Source organism: Pteronotus mesoamericanus, unplaced genomic scaffold (genome assembly GCF_021234165.1).
Source record: "Pteronotus mesoamericanus isolate MK-2021 breed Mesoamerican mustached bat unplaced genomic scaffold, CSHL_Meso_final contig_493, whole genome shotgun sequence".
In the NCBI taxonomy this organism is placed as follows: Eukaryota; Metazoa; Chordata; class Mammalia; order Chiroptera; family Mormoopidae; genus Pteronotus; species Pteronotus mesoamericanus.
The window spans coordinates 268,725-287,229 of NW_026555183.1; the positions used below are offsets into that span (position 1 = coordinate 268,725).

An 18,505-nucleotide genomic window follows, 5' to 3' on the forward strand; every position below is an offset into this window, starting at 1 on the left:
CTTGAGCCCAGTGGGGGTTCCCAGGGAGAACAATCCGGGCTGCTCTGTCTCTCTTACGCACCCTAGAGCAGTCCTTCATGAAGTACCTTTTGAGTGGGAGTTGCGGACGGCAGTGCCACGACTCTGAGAGTCTCTAGATTTCCAATTTAGACTCGGTATCTCAACATTGAAAATTTATGACGTCCACCCTGGCCGGTGGCTCAGTTCGATAGTGTCATGTGGGTGCACCAAGGTTGGAAATTCCATCCCCAGTCAGGGCACATAGAAGAGTCAACCAATGAGTTGGTGGGGCAACAAACTGATTTCTCTCTCTCCACCGCCCCCTCCCCATCAATAAATAAAATGTTTTTAAACATGTATTACTTCCTACTTACATTTTGGTCAGATCTGGGTTTTTTGAACACAAGCCAACAATCCCTACCCCCCCTTTCCAAAAGTTATGTTCTCTCCCCCAAGCAGGATGATTGCCAAGCCGTGCGTATGTCCCAGTGGTGGAGGAGTGGCGACACATGGACTCTTTCAGAAGACACCGCCATGACACGGGCACACGCTGCGCCATCATGCTCTCCAGAACCGATGAAGGGCCTGCCCCAGAAACATCTCAGGAGCACAGGGGGCAATCCCATCTGGACAGCAGAGCATCTGAGGGGAACTCGAGTCTGGACAGAACCCATAAGCACCCCAGGGCAGCACTGGCTACAAAGCAAAGACAGGGTGTCTCTGTTGATTTGTTTCATCTTTTATTATACAAAATAAAACTTCATCTATGTTACACGTTCATACTTTCTATAAATCTGGCCTTTAAAAAAAATCCCCAAGAGTACAGTGCCATCCGCTCTTTGATTTTCCTTCCAATAACTCCAAATCTCAACCGCAGTCTGCATCCTCTCAAAGGACAAAAGCAGACACAGACGCCTTAGAGCCGCCCCACATAGCGCGCTCCTGCTCCCGTCACTGTTGGGACCGTGGCTGCTGGGGACAGTCAAAGCACTAGAATCAAACTGGCAGCGTGTCATCACCTTCACCAGCCCATCTCCAGCAGCACAAAACCAGTTCTCCCAGCCAGTCCTCTGGGGACTGGCCGTCACGGCGATGTGGTGGCGCCATCCCCTGGCAGCCGAGCATCCCAGGCTTCTCTTTGGGCAGGCCTGGACCAGGACCTTAGGGGATCTCTGTGTCCATGGTATAAATCTGAATGAGATCAGACACAATGTTATCAATGGTTGGCTTGGTAAGGTCGTCACTAAACACCTAGAAAGGAGAAGGAAAACAGGTTCCAATTAGACTCCCTCTGCGTTACACAAGGCTCCTGCCACTAAGTGCAGAGTCACACTGCGTGGGGACGAATGGCATGAAGACTTCACTACTGGAAATGATAATGGCCCTCCGCAACACCGGTTCAGTTCCAGCCTGCCAAGGTTGATCACAAAGCAGAGGACATTCCAGACGGAAGAGGCCTGGGGGATCATCTGCCCCAGACAGGAGAGCGGACTTGTCTTGGGTTACACAGGGAGTTGGTAACAGAGCTGGGCCAAGAGCACAGGCTCCTGCCTCCCCTCAACCCCCACCTGGGCTCTCAGCTTGCAGATCTCTGGGGATCTTGGCAGAGAGGGGGGCAGGAATCTATTTCAAGAAATAAGCAGGCTAGATCACCTGGACCCCACCGCACCCTAGGCTGGCCGCTGGGGAACGCGTGGACCTGGCTCTAGAGCCTGGACGAAACATCCTCTTGACTGTGCCAGAGAGATTACAAAATTGTAAGATGAGTCCCCATGGGCCCAAACCAAGAGTGATGTGTAGCTCAGGGCTAACCCTGAATGTTCCCAAGGAAGGTCTGTCCCTTGCCTGGCTCCCGGGAGGGGACGTCTAGGCCCCTGGCACAAGGGCCCTGCCAGGCAGTCAATGCTGACAGAGTGCTTTCCGATGGGCGCTTGGACCGAGCACAGGAGCTTGACCTCCAGGGACTGGAGACTGAGTGACCGAGGTCAGCCACGTGGGTGCTCCCGGCCTGCAGGGCCGACCCCCAGGGAGTCCCTGGACACCACTGCTCAGGGGAGCTCCCCCGGTGGCAGCACTCTGTGCGTGTCGTCACACATCGCTGCTGAGAGACACTGTGCTGGCCGCACGACTGCACGCGCAGGGGGCCGGGAAGCTTGCGCCTGGTCTCTCCTAGACCCGCCCCATGTACATTCCTTTCACTGTAATTAACCATACCAACCATGACCACAAGTATAAAGGCTTTTCTGAGTTCTGTGAGTCCTCCTAGCCAGGCACTGAGCCTGGGGGTGTTCTTGGGGACCCCAGATGACATGGGAAGTAAAAAGTAAAACAAAGAGCCCCTGGTTGGATACTGTGCCCCGCCCCGGGGCCAGGGGGTTGCTGCCTGGGGAACCGAGGTGCCATGAGGGTCAGGCCTTGGGCTGAGCCAGGACAAAACCTGGACTTGAATCCACCCACTGCAAGGTCCTCATAGGGCCCTCCACAGGCTGCCACCTCAGCTGGGAAACAGTGACCTCAACATCCCGAGCGCTGGCTCAGGAAGATTGGCCATCTCACCCTGGACTCTGCGTGGAAAACAAATACCTCAGATATACAGGCTTGCTTGTCAGAGTCCACTACCTGTGTGCTCCTGGAGACCCCAAGCCGAGAAGTAACCATTAAAAAGTAGTTCAGGGCCAAAAACTGCAAGCAACCCAAGTGTCCCTCTCTGGAGGGCTGGACAAACACAATGTGGTCCATCCAGATCATGGAATAGCGTTCAGCCTTAAAGAGGACAGAAGTTCTCACACATACTACAACATACTACTGATTGACAGGCAGTGCGTCATGGACCCAGAGGCTTGACATGGCTTAGCACAAAGGCCCGCCGCGACTGGCACATTTAAGTGCTGGCCGGAAGCCTGTCAAGCTTTGCTAAGTCCCCTGACCAGCACAGTGGAGCCCCAGCCCACGACAAATGACAACAGAGAGACGGTTGCTGCAATAAGTGGCAGCAGAGAGCATGCAAGCAGGGAAAGAGTTTTGCAAATCAGACATAAGTGTTCCAGGGTCAGGCAGGCAGGACGTCACTGGGAGCTGGGCCCTCACAGCTCATGAGTTCAAACGGTGCCTGGATTCTGGACGCTCCCAGTGCAAAAGGCCTGGAGCCATCCAGAAAAGATGAAGAGCTGGGCGAACATGAGTGCGCCACCCCCCAAAGCAGCCACTTCTCCCCCACTGTTGTAAGAATTACTGGTTAAGTCAGCAGTGCCCAGAAAACAAGCTCATGGTGGAGCAGCTTCCTGGCGCTCTTATCCCGTGAGGGCTGACAGTGAGGCAGAGGCAGTACAGCGGTGCCCAGTGAAGTTCAGGAGCAAGTGACAAGAAGGCAGACACAGAGGAGAGCCGGCAGGGACAATGGGAAACAAGTGACAACACTGCAGATCCAAGCAGCCAAGCGACTGGGGCCCCCATGCCCACCGGATGCCCTCAGAAAGCAGGGACAGGAAGTGGCAGCTCCTCTGCCACCACCTGATTCCAACAGAGCAGGGACACCGCAGGCTCGTGATCTGGAACTCCCTGAGAAGCCCCACGGAGCGATAATTTCTGTCCACACAGATGCCCTTTCATCCCCTGCTGCTGTGGGGATTCATCTGGCCCAAGCCCAGGCTATGGATGCATTTATTCACATATGTGAGCACCTACCATGTGCCAGGTCTAGGCACTGGACATGGGGCAGTCGATCAAGCAGACAAGACCCCTGGCTTCCAGGCGCTTACAGTCTGGCGAGTTGCAGGGGCCGGGGGAGCGGTCCGACAGACAATAAAGGCCAGCAGAGCAAAGAGCAGAAAAAGCTGCGGTCTCCCGTGGAGAGTAAGCAGACCAAGGGAGGGAGTCTCCGGAAAGGGGGAGGCGCCACTTAAGCCAAGAGCTGCACAAGGGAGCAAGGAGCAGGCCCAGGAAGGCACCCATGGGGCACACTCCCTTCAGGGAAATAAATGACACAGAAGATTTCTGGCCACTGTGGATTTGTGGAGGAGGCGGGTGTACAAAAAGAAGAGACCTTCGGTTACCTCAAATTCTGCTTACAGAGAACCTCATTCTAGAACGAGGCCAGACAATGAGGTTTTGTGAAGAAAGGAACAGCAAACTTCAAGTACGGGAAAGAAAAAACAAAATGATCTCAAAATTCCATTTTGAAACAGTGGGACTACTCAGGGGAAAATCTGACCGGACCGCAGAGGTCCCTGAGCACCGCTCTTCTGGTCTACAGATTTCAACTTGCTCTCTACAAAGTGCACTTGGAATTCTGTAGGTCTGCGGGACATAGGGGAATCTATCAATCATCAGTCTCATCTCTCTCTCTTCACCTATTATCTACCTAATCTATTCATCCATCCATCTATCCATTTATCATCTATCTGCCTACCTACTTATCGTCTATGAAATAAACTCATTCATCCATCTCCTTTCTTCCTTCCTTCCTTCCTACCTACCTCCCTCCCTCCCTCCCTCTACCATCTACCTACCTATCTATCATCCATCCATCTTTTAAGAGCACCCCCTACACTTCTTGTGTGAAGCCAGGTTTATTAATCTCTGATCTATGACAAGCTCCCACTCAACTCATAAAAGTGCTTGCCTGAGCTCAGCAGGTCTCAGCTGGGAGGTGACTCCTACCCTGGGACACTTGGCAATATCAAGAGACATTTTTGGTTGTCATGACTACTGGGAAAGTTGCCCCTGGCTTTGAGTGGGTGCAGTGATGCTGCTCAATATCCTACAGTGCCCAGGATGCCCCGCCACAGAGAATGACTCCGCCCCAAGTGTCCACAATGCCAAGGAAGAGAATCCCTGCCTTAGACTTAGAAATTACAGCGTATTTTCAAGCTTCAATATTCCCAAGTAGCCCACATCTCTCTTATGGTTGCTTACTACAAAGAAACATGAATGCCCAGGTACAGAGACTTCTGAAGGTCCTTAGGCAGAGGAAAGGGGGACACGTGCCAGTGTACCGAGCAGTCACCTCACCTGCCACCATGGCTTCTCGGCCTCCGCTTCGGCAGGCACCTCAACCCCATATACCTGCAGGGCCAGGTGGAGCACTGCCACAGCTATGTGCTGAGCCCGGAACCGAAGGCACAGTCCCCCGTGGTAGCTGTCCCGCAGCAGGGCCCAGGCAGTGACAGAGATGGGGGTCCGCTGCCAGCTGTAACGATTCAGCCAGTTCTTGAGGGAAATCAGGTAGTGGAGCAGGTACTGCAAAGACACACCCAGTCTGTCAGCTGGCTTTCGGGGCTCTGGCCCCTGGTCACCTGCCTCCTCACTGTGAGGCACTGTGATTCCTCTGCCTGCCTGCCAGCCACTCTCCCATAAGCTGTCTCGATCTACATATAAAAACGCAGATTAGATCCAGTCACCTCCTGTTCAAACTCTCCAGTGGTGCCCTGTATCGCTTAGAAAAAAGCCCCAGGGCCTTCCACGGGCCCCCCAGCCCAGCCTCCCTCTCAGCCTCATTGCCCACTCCCCACTCCCCCGCTGCGTTCAATTGCACCAGGTCCGCTCCTCCTCAGGGCCCTGGCACTCACCCCTCCACCTGAAATCATGTCCACTCCTGACCCAATCCCTACGTGCTCACCTCCTCTCGTCCTCCAGACCCAGCTCCTGAACCCTACCCGGGCCACTCTTGATGGCCACCCCCATGGAAATCCCTCTCCATCACACGGTCCTGCTCTGGCCACGGTCGGCAATCACTCTGCCCATCCCCTTGCCCCACTCAAACATAAGCTCCAGCAACAGCGTCCTTATCTAAAGAATAGAGCACAGCATCCGTATGCCCAGGCTGAGGCTAGGGAGCAGCCGGTGGCAGGACGCCCGCTTTCAGGAGAATTAGAGACAGGTGACTGCATTTTGCAATAGTACTGATGGCTGTAAACACTTCATGAAGGACCTTCCAGCTCAGCTATCTGTCCGGGAAGACAGCTGCTTTGCCTGAATCTCCTGATCAACTGAGCACGCCAGTAAGCCTGCTTAACAGGTGTGAACACTTGTGCGCGGAGCTCCAGCACATGTGGAGGACGGATTTGCCCGCCGCTCTATGCCTGCTGTAACCCCTGCAGAAGGGCAAGGCCGCAGCTCGCGGTCCCACTGGGCCCCCCTCCCAGTGTGCACTGTTCTCCCCCAGACTCTGCTCCGAGATTGCCCCCCGGAGCCAGGGCCCTCCCGCCTTGCCCCTGCATCAGGCCAGCACAGGAAAGCACAACCGTTTCAAAATCACCTTCAAAATCTCTGCCAGGGGTTTCCAGGAGGAGGTCGGTGGTTTGCAACAGAGGGGTGAGATTATGAAAAGGGGAACAGGAGGGACCCCTGTGGTGATGGACTTATTTTACATCTAACTGAGACGGTGGGTACATGATACACAAGCCATAAAATTATCCTGTATAGCACTAGGGCAGTGTAAGTAATGACCAAGTTAACACCATGAACCAGGGGCACTGCAGCAATGCCCACACCCCAGCTGCTATGTTGTATTAATTTTTCAAAACGTTTCCATTCAGGGAAACCGGGCACAGTCTCTATCTTAAGTGGGATGTCTGTGTTATTTCCCCCCACTGCTTGTAAATCTACACTTCCTTCAGTAAAAATTCAGTCAAAAAGAAGCGAAATCCTGGCAGAGAGCCTCATGACCTCCCCCAGCCCCCGCAGGCCACAATTTCCAAGTGCCTTAGGGTTTAATGTGTTCCTTTTGCTGCTGTTTCAAACAGTGTTTCTGTTGGGACTTACGCGTTCCTAGCAGTCAAAAGTGTGCTACTTAACTCAAGTGACCTGGCTTTTCTCATGGGTTTCTAATTCCAAGCAAAACCGAACTAGATGTGGGCTCCGAGGCACAACAGCAACTCTCAGGGACAGAAACTCTGGCAGGTCACGAAACCAGCCGTTTCCCCATGGCTCACTGAGCACACAATCTATGTGGGTCACAGGATCTGCAAGGGCTTCAGGGCGTCACATGGATCCCAATTTGTGGCCACAGCTGAGCAGGCAGAAAGGCAGAACCTGAGAAACCTCCACGAGTGGGACAGGAGACGCCACCTGAGCCAGTCACTGTGCGCCACTGGGAGCCCTGGTTGCCCAGATGTGACCCTGTTCTTCTATGTCCCCCACGTGCTCTCAAGGATCAGATGGGTACACTTTTGGTATAAAGAACAAAGAGGTTCATACCTTGTGTGGGTGTTGAAAGGAGACTTGGAAACGCAGCACCCTCAGCACAAGGAGCTCGCACTGCACGATGCTGTCCCGGAGCACCCAGAATCGGGAGTCCAGCTCCAAGGGCTCGCTGCCTGGGTGGAAGTACCTGCACAGAGAAATGGCAATGCTTACGGCAGCCAGAGAAGTGGCCCTGAGGAGCCCCCGAAGTCACATAATGTCCAGATATAAATGCCAATGTCTTCTGCCATATGACTAACAGTGTCATTCTACTTTTTTAAAAATCCTCACCAAGGATATGTTCGTTGATTTGGGAGGGGAAGAGGGGGGAGAGAGGGAAGGAGAGAGAGAGAGAGGGAGGGAGAGGAACGGAGGGGGAGGGAGAGGATGAGAATGTGAAACATCAGTCGGTTGCCTCCTGCACGCACCCTGACTGGGCATCGATCCTGCAACCTTTTGGAGTACAGGACCACACCCCAACCGAGCAACCCAGCCAGGGCTCTATGTGCGCTTTTATAAATCAATCCTCATCTATATGTCTAGTGTACAGGATAAAGAGAGTAACCAACAGAGGAAAGAAGCCAACTTCTAGTTTTAGTCCCATATCACTCAGCAAGATGTCAAGGGTAAAGACAGGTTCTTTGCAACTGCTCCACAGGAACTGGGAGCTCTAGCAGGCCAAGGCGGCTGTGTTTCCTGTTACAGCCAGCCTGGCATCAGGGACAGTTTTTAACACCTGGGATGGCAATGCCCAGGGTTCTCACTCTGGGCACAGGGAAGGTCTTTAAACATCACGGGGATGATGTATTCGGAAGAGTAAATGTATTTTGGCTTAATATTTCCCAGATTGTCTTTCCTCCTTTCCAGATCATTCTGTCCTTTTTTTTTACACCATATATGTCTGCAGCACTCTCACCTATGCAGGATCTCCAACCAAGATGTACAAGAACAGGATTCACACTCAGGTAATCAAAACTCGCTGCTGATGACTCATCCTTCCTAGCTCCTCACTCGTTTTCCAATTCCCACAGAACCCCACCTGGGGCCCCGTGTCTAATTAGTGATCCATGCAATTTCCCCTTCCGTCAGTCCTCCCTGCTGGGGATCTGGCAATTACGGGTGGGCTCCAGTCACCCTTCACTTCCCTCTCCTATTTTACTCTTAGTCTTTGAGGTACACCATGAACCTGTCATGCTTTTAGGGGGCTGGGGAGTGCTTTTTCTGTTACCTGTTGATTAAAAGAGAAACAGCACAAAATAGTTTTCTTTCCTAATGATTAGAGTTCCTGGAAAGGCTACGATGCACCGCTAGTCAGTAACTTTCCATAAATCACTTTCCCGCAGGCCTCAACACAGGCTGCCGGGCCGGCTGGACGCCTACACCCTTCCCCAACAGGAACACAGCTCCTTGGGCCCCGGGGTGCCGCCCACTGACCACCGTGCCAACACCAGAGCCAGAGAAGCTCCTTAGCAACTCTGACTGGGTTTCTCTCCCCATCTAAATAAGATGATCGCCAAGCTGGGTCCACACCCTCCCCTATATGACGGGCTGACCTGTGGTGCCCACAGAACCCAACTGGTTCGTTCTGTCCTGTCCAAGACTCCAGATGAATCTCCTTCAACATATCCCTCCAAGCTCCCTCTACTCCAGCCACACACCCCTCCCTCCCAACACCGTGACACCAGGGACTTCTTCAAACCCACCCCTCCCCACTCTACCTGGCCTTTGAAGCTTCCCATAATCTGGTCCAAGCTTCTTCCGCACAGATTCCCCGCTCCATGCTTCTGATACCTGGCTCATTCCCACCTCTGCTGCTAGTGCTTCCAGCCCTGGTTCAAGGTCACCCAGGGGCTTCCTTCTAAGCTTGACTGCTGGCACCTGGAAGGCAGGGCACAGTGGGGCCCTTCTCTGCCCTCCCATTCGGGTGGACACCAGGAAGTCTTTCCAAATGCCTGGGCCAGGATGCTGTTACCTGTTGGACACATTGATGATGTCACGAGTGCGCAGGTGCTGCTCTTCCACTTTGCCAGCCAAGTAAAGGGAAGACATGGCGATTAAGTAGGGGTCATAGGCATCCACGTTGATCTCGCAGAAGAACTTATGGTAAATGGCACAGGCGGTGGCAATAGGAATGGACTGCATCCCTAGCTTGACACCTACCAAGAGAAAGCAGGCAAGAGGTAACTCAACCCATGCTCATCCCCTCCTCAACTGTGAGGAGACCTGCTGGGTTGGGCCCAAAGGGTGCACACCCCTGCTCAGACCAGACCAAGAGCTTGGAGCCTAGCCAGCCCTGACTACTGGGTCTTCCACCAAGTGCTCTACCTGCCTGCATGAAGGGTTTAGAGAAAGCCTTTTTAGACTCTGATGGCCTAACAAGCCCCTATGGCTTGTGCTTAAGTACTTCAATCGCTCTGCATAGTCTCTTCCTCTACCAAGCCCCCAGGTTACACCCAAGCTACAGATCTGCAGACCCCACTAGGTGAAGCAAGGCTTTAGAGTACCAACCAGTTAGCACCTGGCATCTCAGCTTCCATACAGCTCAGAAAGGACCACACACTGGTGTGTGTCTGCTTCCACCTTAACAAGCATTTAACTAGAGATCACCACCACTGCCCCTCAGCTCACCTAACCAAAATCCTGCCAGGAAGACGGGAGCAAAAAAAGCTCTCTGAGCATCAAACAGATACCACAAATCCTGAGGTTACGGTTAAAGATTATACTCAGCACTGGTTTCCTAGTCTTGCAGGTTGGAAAAGGCAAGCAGAGTACCTGCCAAAGGCAACTGCAGGCAGAGCAGGAGAGAAGCCACAGCCAGGCCCCAGGGAAAGACTCACACTCTGAAAAGTGAACAGAACTCAAAAACCAGAGGACAGTGGTTTGATTTAGGGATTAAAGCCCATCCCCGACTCCAACCTGAGAGAGCTCCTAAGGAAATCACTGCAATGGGTCGCAGAACCCACATGAATTCACAATGACCAGGATTAACAAGGTAAGGTTAAATGATACCCAATAAACTGAAAAAATGGGATAGAGAACAAACCAACGATCATTAGGATCACCTTCAATATCTCCTCCATAAGGTGTATTAGTTCCCTAGGGCTACATTAACAACTTACCACAAACTTGGGGGCTAAAAACAACAACCATTTTTTTTCTATCATAATCCTGGTAGTCAGAAATCCAGAATGAGTCTTAGGGGGCTAAGCTCAAGGTGCTTGGCAGGGCTGGTTTCTTCTGGGGGCTCCAGAGGAGAATCTGTTTCCTTGCCCTTTTTAGCGTCTAGAGACACTAGCAGCCTTTAGCTCATGGCCCCTTCCTCTGTCTTCAAAGCCAGCAGTACAGCATCTTCTAAGCCTGCTTCCATCATCACATGGCCTCCCCCTCTGCCTGTCCCTCCTCCTGCCCCCCTCTTTGAGGACAAATATGATTACTGTATCTGGCTGTGTATAATGTGCTCCCGTGTGTAATGTGCACCCATGTTTTTAGGCCAAACTTTCAGGATTAAAAAAAAAAAATCTTTCATTTTAATTTTTAATTCAATTATTTACTTATTTATATTTAGATACTTTTTTTGTATTATAAAGGAATTTTAGCACTTATTTTTAAACATGTTGTGGTATAAAAAAATTTATGTAATCATTAAAAGAATTAAAAACGTTTATATAGACACAAAATTAGTACTACCCATGCGTCATGCACATCCTTATTTTCCCCTCAAAAATTTGGGCAAAGAAGTGTGCATTATACACAGCAAAATATAGGTATGTCAGGCCCACTGGATAATCTAGGATAGTTCCCCCACAGCAACATGCTTAAATCCATTTGTCAAATCTCTTCTGCTACGTACAGGTTCCAAGGCTGAGAATGTTGACATCTCTACCAGTATTCAGCCTTGCAAAGAGGGCAAAAGCATTCGCAATAAGTTTGACAAAGAAGCCCTTCAAAAGTGATACCTAAAGACCTTTTAGCATTTCAAAGTTTAAGCTCCAGTTGTTACATCAAGAGTTCCTACATGGGGCCCCTCATTCCCAGAGATGTCGATAAGGTGGTCTCCCACCAAGTCTTTATTTCATACAGCAAACCCTCAAAGGGCTGCATGCTTCCCTGGTTTACATGGACCCTTGGAGCAGATGGATGGAGCATTTGAAGGGACACTGCCGTCCTTTCTGATACACTTTGCAACTCTTGGAAATATTATGATCCCGCCCTGGCTGGTGTGGCTCAAGTGCTTTGAGCGCTGGCCTGCGAACCAAAGGGTGGCTGGCTGATTCCCAGTCAGGGCGCATGCCTGGGTTGCGGGCCAGGTCCCCAGTAGGGGGCGCACGAGAGGCAACCACACGTTGATCTTTCTCATCTTTCTCGCTCTTTTTCCCCCTCTCTAAAAATACATAAATCTTAAAAAAAAAAAAAGAAACATTATGGTCCTGCATCATTTCCGCAAACCCTCTGCTCCCCTTGACTTGAAAGCAGACTCATTCAAACCCTCTCCCTCGAAGTGCGCACAAAGAAAGTAACTAACTGTCCCTCAGCTGATTATGATACTTAAAAGACGGTAATGTTTTTACAGGAATCCGACTGGTTTCATTTCCTGCCTTGGAGCCAGGGGCGCCCAAAACCACTGTGGACTCCCTGGCAGGGTTCAAAACGCCAGATGCACACAGAGACCTCGGTGTGATAGGGCGTCTCCAACAAGTCTCGTCCTGAACCTCACCAAGGGCGTGCTTCAAAAGGCTCCATGATCCCTGGCTGGTGTGGCTCGGTGGATTGAATGCCAGCCTAAGGACCGAGAGATCACTGGTTTGGTTCCCAGTCGGGGCACATGCCTTGGCCGCAGGTTCAGTTCCCGTCCGGGGCACGTGCAACCGATCGATGCTTCTCTCTCGCTTTCTCCCTCCCTTCCTGCTTCTCTAAAATAAATAAATAAAATCTTTTTTTAAAGAAAAGGCTCCATGAGACCAAGTGCCATACAGTGTTCTACAGGCTAGGATAGCCGTGGCAAAAGGCACGGTACACTCAACCCAGCTGCGGGAGCCGACTTGGCCTCCTTCTAGCTAGAGCCAGCTCCTTTCCATACCCTCTCTTTGGGCCTGCGCGCCGGAGAAATGACAATGACCGCGTCTGCCTCGCAGCTCGTACCCTAGTACACAGGGTGTGGGGAAAGGCAGAGGCTCTTCCCTCCACCTAGCCGTGCCAGCTCTGCGTCGTTTCGGTCCCCTCCTCTGGAAAGCAGCGCCCCGCAACGTTGGCCGCGGCTCGCAGGCCCGGCCCCACAAGGGCTGGCCAGGGCCGCCTCGGTTAAAGTGCAGCACCGCGGCCCTGGCCTCCATGTCCCGTTGGCTCAGGGCCCGGTCTCTTCCCGGCCACGGTTACCTGCCTCCATGATGAACCTCGTCACACGGAAGTGCACCCTTGCCTCAGGTGCAGCCCACCCCTGGGCTCCCCGCGCCGCATCTCCTCCTTCGCAGCTGTCCTGACCGACGCCCTCCATGGGACCCCGCCTGGAGGCCCCAGACCCCCCGGCCGTGAGGACCAGAGCCCCCAGACCGCGTGGCCGGCTCCGGGGGGTCCTAGCGGCGGGCGTGGCCGCCCTGCCCCGCCCCGCCCCGCCCCGCCCCAGCCGGCCCTCCACCCGCGTTCCCGCCCCCTACCCCGGGGGTGTGCGCGCGGCGGTACGCTGAAGGCGGACCGGATGAGCTGGAAGGCGCAGGCCCAGGCGCAGGCGCAGAGACCGATGCTGCCTGGCTGCTCACAGGCACACGTTGCTGCCCACCACGCCCCTCAGAGGCTTATTCCGGGCCTCCGGAATATGCCCGCCCCGCCCCTGGGAGTCGCTGGTCTCGCCCTGGACCGCGGGCCGCTCCGCTCTCAGATGCCTCTTACCCTGCCCTTAGGAACCTCGGGCCCCGCACTCGGAGCCCTACCCCTAAGCGCCCAGTCCCCGAAGGCCACATGCCCCACCTTAGGGAGCTCCATGCGCTGCCCCTCTTCCCGGAAGCCGGAACCTGTGGGGCTACTCTGCGAGGGTGCAGCAAGGCCAACCCCAGGCACCTGAGCTGGGAGGTCCCACTAAGGTGTCGCTCCGGGCTGGTGGCCCAGCGCAATATAGGACGGGGACAGTTGGCGGCATCTGCCAAGCCCTGGGCGAAAGGCACTTAACGGAAGTTCACATTGAGGCTTGCGCGGCTCCCAACAGGAGATGGCGTATGGTTCAGCGTCAGTGTGCGTAAAACCCGAATCCAGGTTTGCTGTAGTGCCCAGACATGCAGAAGAGCCCCGGAGGAAATGCTGTGCACAGAACGAGGGCATTAGAGGTGTTTGTTTCTGCATCACTTGGGGATCTGGTTACTGCTCGCCCGTCCAGCCCGGCACAGAGTAGGAACTTAAAAAATGTCTGCTGAATGAATATTCAACTCACAAAACCATCCCACGTTTTGTTAGTGTCTTGCACGAACAGGAAATTGTGCGTCAGGCATTAGAGATGTTTGCAGAGCTCCAAAGGGACTCACTCCCAAGCTCACTCAGGACATTCTGATATAGTTGAATAGGATTTGAGACAGCTAGAAGTTGAGAGCCAAATGCCACTGTTCCTAAGCCCTTCTGCCTGGGTGACTGCACCCTGGTGAGGATCCCACTGTCTCCGTCTTCCACCTACCCCCACCCACCCAGCCTTGATCCCCTTCCTCAGACCCCCACCTCCACCCAGCTCCTCCCAGTCTTCTCCCCACATCAGCTAGGTTAGTTTCCTCTGGCTGCTGAAACAAATGAGCATAAGCTGGGGGGGGGGGGGGCTTAAAACAACAGGGGTTTATTCTTTCCCAGTTCTGGAGGCCAGAAGTCTGAAATCAGGTGCCTGCAGAGCCGTGCTCCCTCCAAAAGCTCTAGGGGAGGACCCTTCCTTGCCTCTTCCAGCTTTTGGTAGCCCCAGGCATCCTTCGGCTTATGGTGTATCACTCCCATATCTACCTCCACCTTCACATAAGGACACTTATTGTATTGGAGCCCTACCAGGGTAATCCAAGATCATCTCATCTGAAGATCCTTAAATTCATTACATCCGCAAAGACCCTTTTGCCAAATAAGGTCACATTCACAGGTTCCAGGGATTAGAACGTGGACACACCTTTAGGGGCACCACTATTTAGCCTAACGCCAGAGTGAGCTTCCTAAAATGTGAGACTGAATGGGCCCTGCCCTGTCTAACACCCTCCCGGGCCCCTTCACCTGAGGAGAAAGCTTGAGGCTTTGGCCTGACCTGTCAGTCCTTGTGGAGTCACCCTGTCAACTGGCCAGCCTTGGGTCTCACCACTTTGACACTCACGGCAAGGGCCTAGCGCAGCTCCCTGAAGATATGGACTCCCAGCTGAGGGTCTTTGCACATGCTCCACCCAGTGAAGGAATTCCTGCCCCACATCCTTCACCCCAGCTCCCTCTGTCTGAGGCAAGGCTCAGGCCGTCTGGGCTGAGTGCCTGTGTGTGAGCACATGAAACCCATGTGTGCATGTGTGGAAGGGCTCAGGGCCCCCAGCTCCTGTGCTGCTGGCGCCTGTCATGCCTTGAGCACCGTGGCTGGTATCTGTCCTTGGGCCAGGAGCAGTGCTGAGACAGGAGACATTCAGAAAGGAGGAAACTCTGGAGGTGACCCAGGGCTAAGGTAAAGGACAACGATACAAGACGGAGACCCTGTTCTAAGACTGGTTGTTCCCACTTTCTGGAAAAGCACTGAATCATAGTGAATCTTGAGTGCACTTGTGCAGAAGATGCTACATGACCCCTGCTTCATTATAATAGCATTGTAACAAACTAACATTGTGCGACCCCCTTCCCCGGTGGCTAATAAAGAAAAATCATGGGAGATCACATGCTCAGTAGCTTTAAAATAATATAACTACTTGTACATGCACAATAAAACCTCACCAAAACTAGCCAGGAAATATCTGCCCTATAAGAATAGAATCCCTCCAGCCCCTGAGGTCAATCTCTGCTCAGAGTTGGCCTGCTCTCATGTTCTGTGGAGTGTACTATCGCTTAATAAATCTGCTTTGTCTCTTTCTGCTGTAAACTCTCTGTGTGTTCAGTTCAATTCTTTGTCCGCGATCACCAAGAACCTGATTACCTGTGCCTACCTGCAACAGCTTCACCCTCTTCCCAGCCCGAGGCTGAAACCCAAAGAGCCTGAAGCTCCCACCCAAAGGGGCTGTGGATCTTGGGGGATTGGGCCACTGCCTCCCAGCTTCCCACATCCATGCACACTCCACACGCTGTCTCACACACAAACCCCCGAGTGCATACACATCAGGTACTCCCACCACTGACAGAGAGGTGCACGTGGATACACACATGCACACTCCCACATTGTGTCCCTCTTTCCTCTGGCCCCTACCTGTCACCTCCTCACCCACTGTGTTGGCCAGTTAAACAGCGTGGCTCGAACTCCTTCCTCTCCCCTGGGCCTTTTGTGATGTGAAGAGTCTGGACTCAGCAAGTAATAGGTGCCTATGAATGTGAATTGAGGGAATGACTCAATGAACACATTAATTTTTAAAGCCCTGGGTCACAGGGCATACTCCTGGCAGGCAGCCTGGGTGCGGTGGTTGATAAATGAATAATTGACTAGCCACCAATTGAAACTAGCAAACCCCTGGGCAGCACCTCCTCTCCCACCAGCAAGCCACACCCAACAAGGGGACCCTCCCTTCTCTGAAATGTGGCATCCCCCCTTCTCTCCCCACCCCTTGGACCCTTGACCTCTCCCAGGGATCATCCCCAGGCCTGGCCCAGAGAAAATGGTCAATGAAGGTGGGATGGACAATCATATCAGAAGAGGATTCTACGGTATTATTTCCTTATCTAACACTTACTGCGCGCCTCGACCTGGAGTAAGCCACGAGCTCCTTCTTACTGGGTCTATCAGTGCCATCAGCTAACACGAGAGACGGGGGAGGGGCTCAGGCTGAAGCTCAAAGGAGGAAGAGAAGAGAGGAGAGGCATTTAAAGCTCAGAGGAAAGGCTGTGCCCAGGCAGGGTCCAAGGAAAGCCTGGGAGGCCTACAAAGACAGGGGATATCCAAAGTGCTCGGGCTGCCAGAGCCCTCCCCAGTGGCCTTCAGCAGGGGAGCAGTCAATAGAAGAGCAGCCTCAGCCAAGTCCAGTCCTGCCTCGTGTCCTTGGAACCTTCTTAATACCTAAGAACCAAGCTCCACTGTCACCCCATCTTTCCTACCTCTCCCCGTTTCCACCAGCACCTTCTGTGCCAGCGTGGGCAGCTGCTCAAGTCTCCTCCTCCCACCATCAGCAAACCCAGCAGCCTCACTCTAGATCGCCCTCCCTACCCCTGCCGCCCTCTGCCCACCCACCTTTCTTAACTCTACATCTCTGGAGCCATTTGTGAAAGGATCAGGTCAGCCCCATTTGCTATCGTGGCCCCATTTGCTATCGTGGCCCCATTTGCCGAGCAGGCCTCTGACCTTGTTGAACAGGACTGCCGTTTTACTCTTCTGAGCTTCTGTCGCCAGGACTGGAAATTACTGGAAAGCAAGAAAGAACTAACTGCTCCCTGCAGCCACAGGCGGAAGGTAACATTGGAACAGGCTGCAGCCTCGTGTTACAACGCCCCGACAGCCCAGGGGCCGCACAACAGCAAACCCCCCCCACCCCTTTGTAATCCGGTTATAATCCAATAAAAGCCCAAAGCCCCCACCCCTCAATGCTGCTCTGTCCGTCCACACCAAGCCCCTCTCCTTTCTGGGAGAGTGAATAAAACCTTTATTCTCTACGCGCTCTTCTCGTTGTGAATTCCTTCACAGCCCACGTCACCGACCACCCTAGCAATCTGCGTCCCTGGACCCGAAGGCCTCCTGCCCTGCTCTGCCCTCGGCCCCCCAAATCTGGCTCCTGATGCATGACACTGTTTCCCACCCCCACCGCCATCCTTATCCTAGACCATTTACGCAATATAACAAAATATCACAGGCTGGGTGGCTTATAAAAAACAGAAATTTATTTCTCATAGTTCTGGAGAATGAAAGTCCAAGATCAGGGTGCCAGCGTGGTGAAGTTCTGGTAAGTACCCTCTTCTGGGTTGCAGAAAGCAGTCTTCTCACTGTGTCGTCACACGGTGGAAGGGGCAAGGGCAAGGGATCTCTCTGGAATCTCACCATTCCTTTCTTGAGGGCTCTGCCCTCATAACCCAGTCACCTCCCAAAGGCCCCACCTCCTAATACCATCACCTTAAGGGCTAGGATTTCACCATATGAGTTTGGCGGGTGGGGGGACGACACACACACATTCAGACCATAGTACTGCCAAGGTCATGTGCCAGCTCCGAACTGCTTCCGCCCAGCAACGTTCATTGCAATTGACCACTCTGCAATAGGCTGTCTCCGAACTGTGGTGTCTGACTGCTGACAACCGTGAAGCCTCATCCCCCCTGTCCCCCTTGAGCCCACGTCTGGGCAAGCCTGGGTACTCCCTCCTCTTGGTGCTGAAAGGGAGGTCCAACCACATGGGAACCCTCACCCCGGCCCCAGCCACAACCATGACAAAGAACCCCACCTGTCTCCCTTCCATGACCTCTCAAGCTATTTTCTGACCGGCTTGGGGACCCGCCCTGCACTCCCCCAGAGAGCCTCAATATGTGAGTAAGGAAACTTTTCGTAATCTCTTGGTGGGTGTGGCATCATCCAAACCAAATTTGGGGTGGGGGCCCATCGTATTTCCACAGAGTGACCACAATACACTCCCTTCTGCCCCAAACACTTGCCCCTTGTGGATTCCGGCTGGCCGCCCTGGCTCCCCTCCTCCCTCCCTGTTGACTGAGTGCCCACGTGGGCCATGATCAAGCCTGGGGCCGGGACAAAGCAGACAGGGTCTCCCTTCAGTAGCCTTGCCCTCCTCCCCACCCCCCACACTCCAGACAGAGCAACCTTTGTAAAACTGTAGTCTGATCAGGGCCTCTCCCTCTCTGAGCCCGCAGGAACTGGACCAGCTGCCAGAATGCAGCTCCATTTACCTGGCAGATCAGGGTTCGGTTGTATTAAAGAAGGTGGGAGTTTCCCTAGAAGTGAGGACACTGCTGGGATGATACTTCTTTGTTAATTTGCTGCCTGCGGTTATTTCCTTTTTCAGAGTTTTGATTAAAAAGAGGCTCAAGAGAGAAAAAATGGAGCAAGCCCTGAGCATCCACAAGATCAGGATCTTGTGTGTGACCAAGTTGGACCTCAGGAGAGGTGCCAAGAGCTGCATGAGGTGCACGGGGACAGAAAACCCGCCCCAGCAATAGATATGCACGAGCAGCTGCTACAAAACCAGACAGAAAGTAGATG

At 53.2% G+C, this 18,505-nt stretch overlaps 1 protein-coding gene across 3 annotated transcripts; it reads right to left on the reverse strand.

Moving 5' to 3' along the window:
• Nucleotides 1–769: 769 nt before the first annotated feature.
• CCNQ (cyclin Q) lies at nucleotides 770–12,764 on the reverse strand. Of its 3 annotated transcripts, none has more exons than XM_054578108.1 (5): nucleotides 12,556–12,764; nucleotides 9,155–9,338; nucleotides 7,198–7,330; nucleotides 5,011–5,238; nucleotides 770–1,251 (listed from the first exon to the last, which is right to left on the reverse strand). In XM_054578108.1, the coding sequence occupies exons 1-5, from the start codon at nucleotides 12,671–12,673 to the stop codon at nucleotides 1,162–1,164; spliced, it is 753 nt and encodes a 250-aa protein (XP_054434083.1). In that variant the 5' UTR covers nucleotides 12,674–12,764; the 3' UTR covers nucleotides 770–1,161. The 3 variants fall into 3 exon arrangements, with proteins under 3 accessions (XP_054434083.1, XP_054434082.1, XP_054434081.1); XM_054578107.1 differs by having other exon boundaries at nucleotides 770–1,191; nucleotides 5,065–5,238; nucleotides 12,556–12,762; XM_054578106.1 differs by having other exon boundaries at nucleotides 770–1,191; nucleotides 12,556–12,762.
• Nucleotides 12,765–18,505: the final 5,741 nt, after the last annotated feature.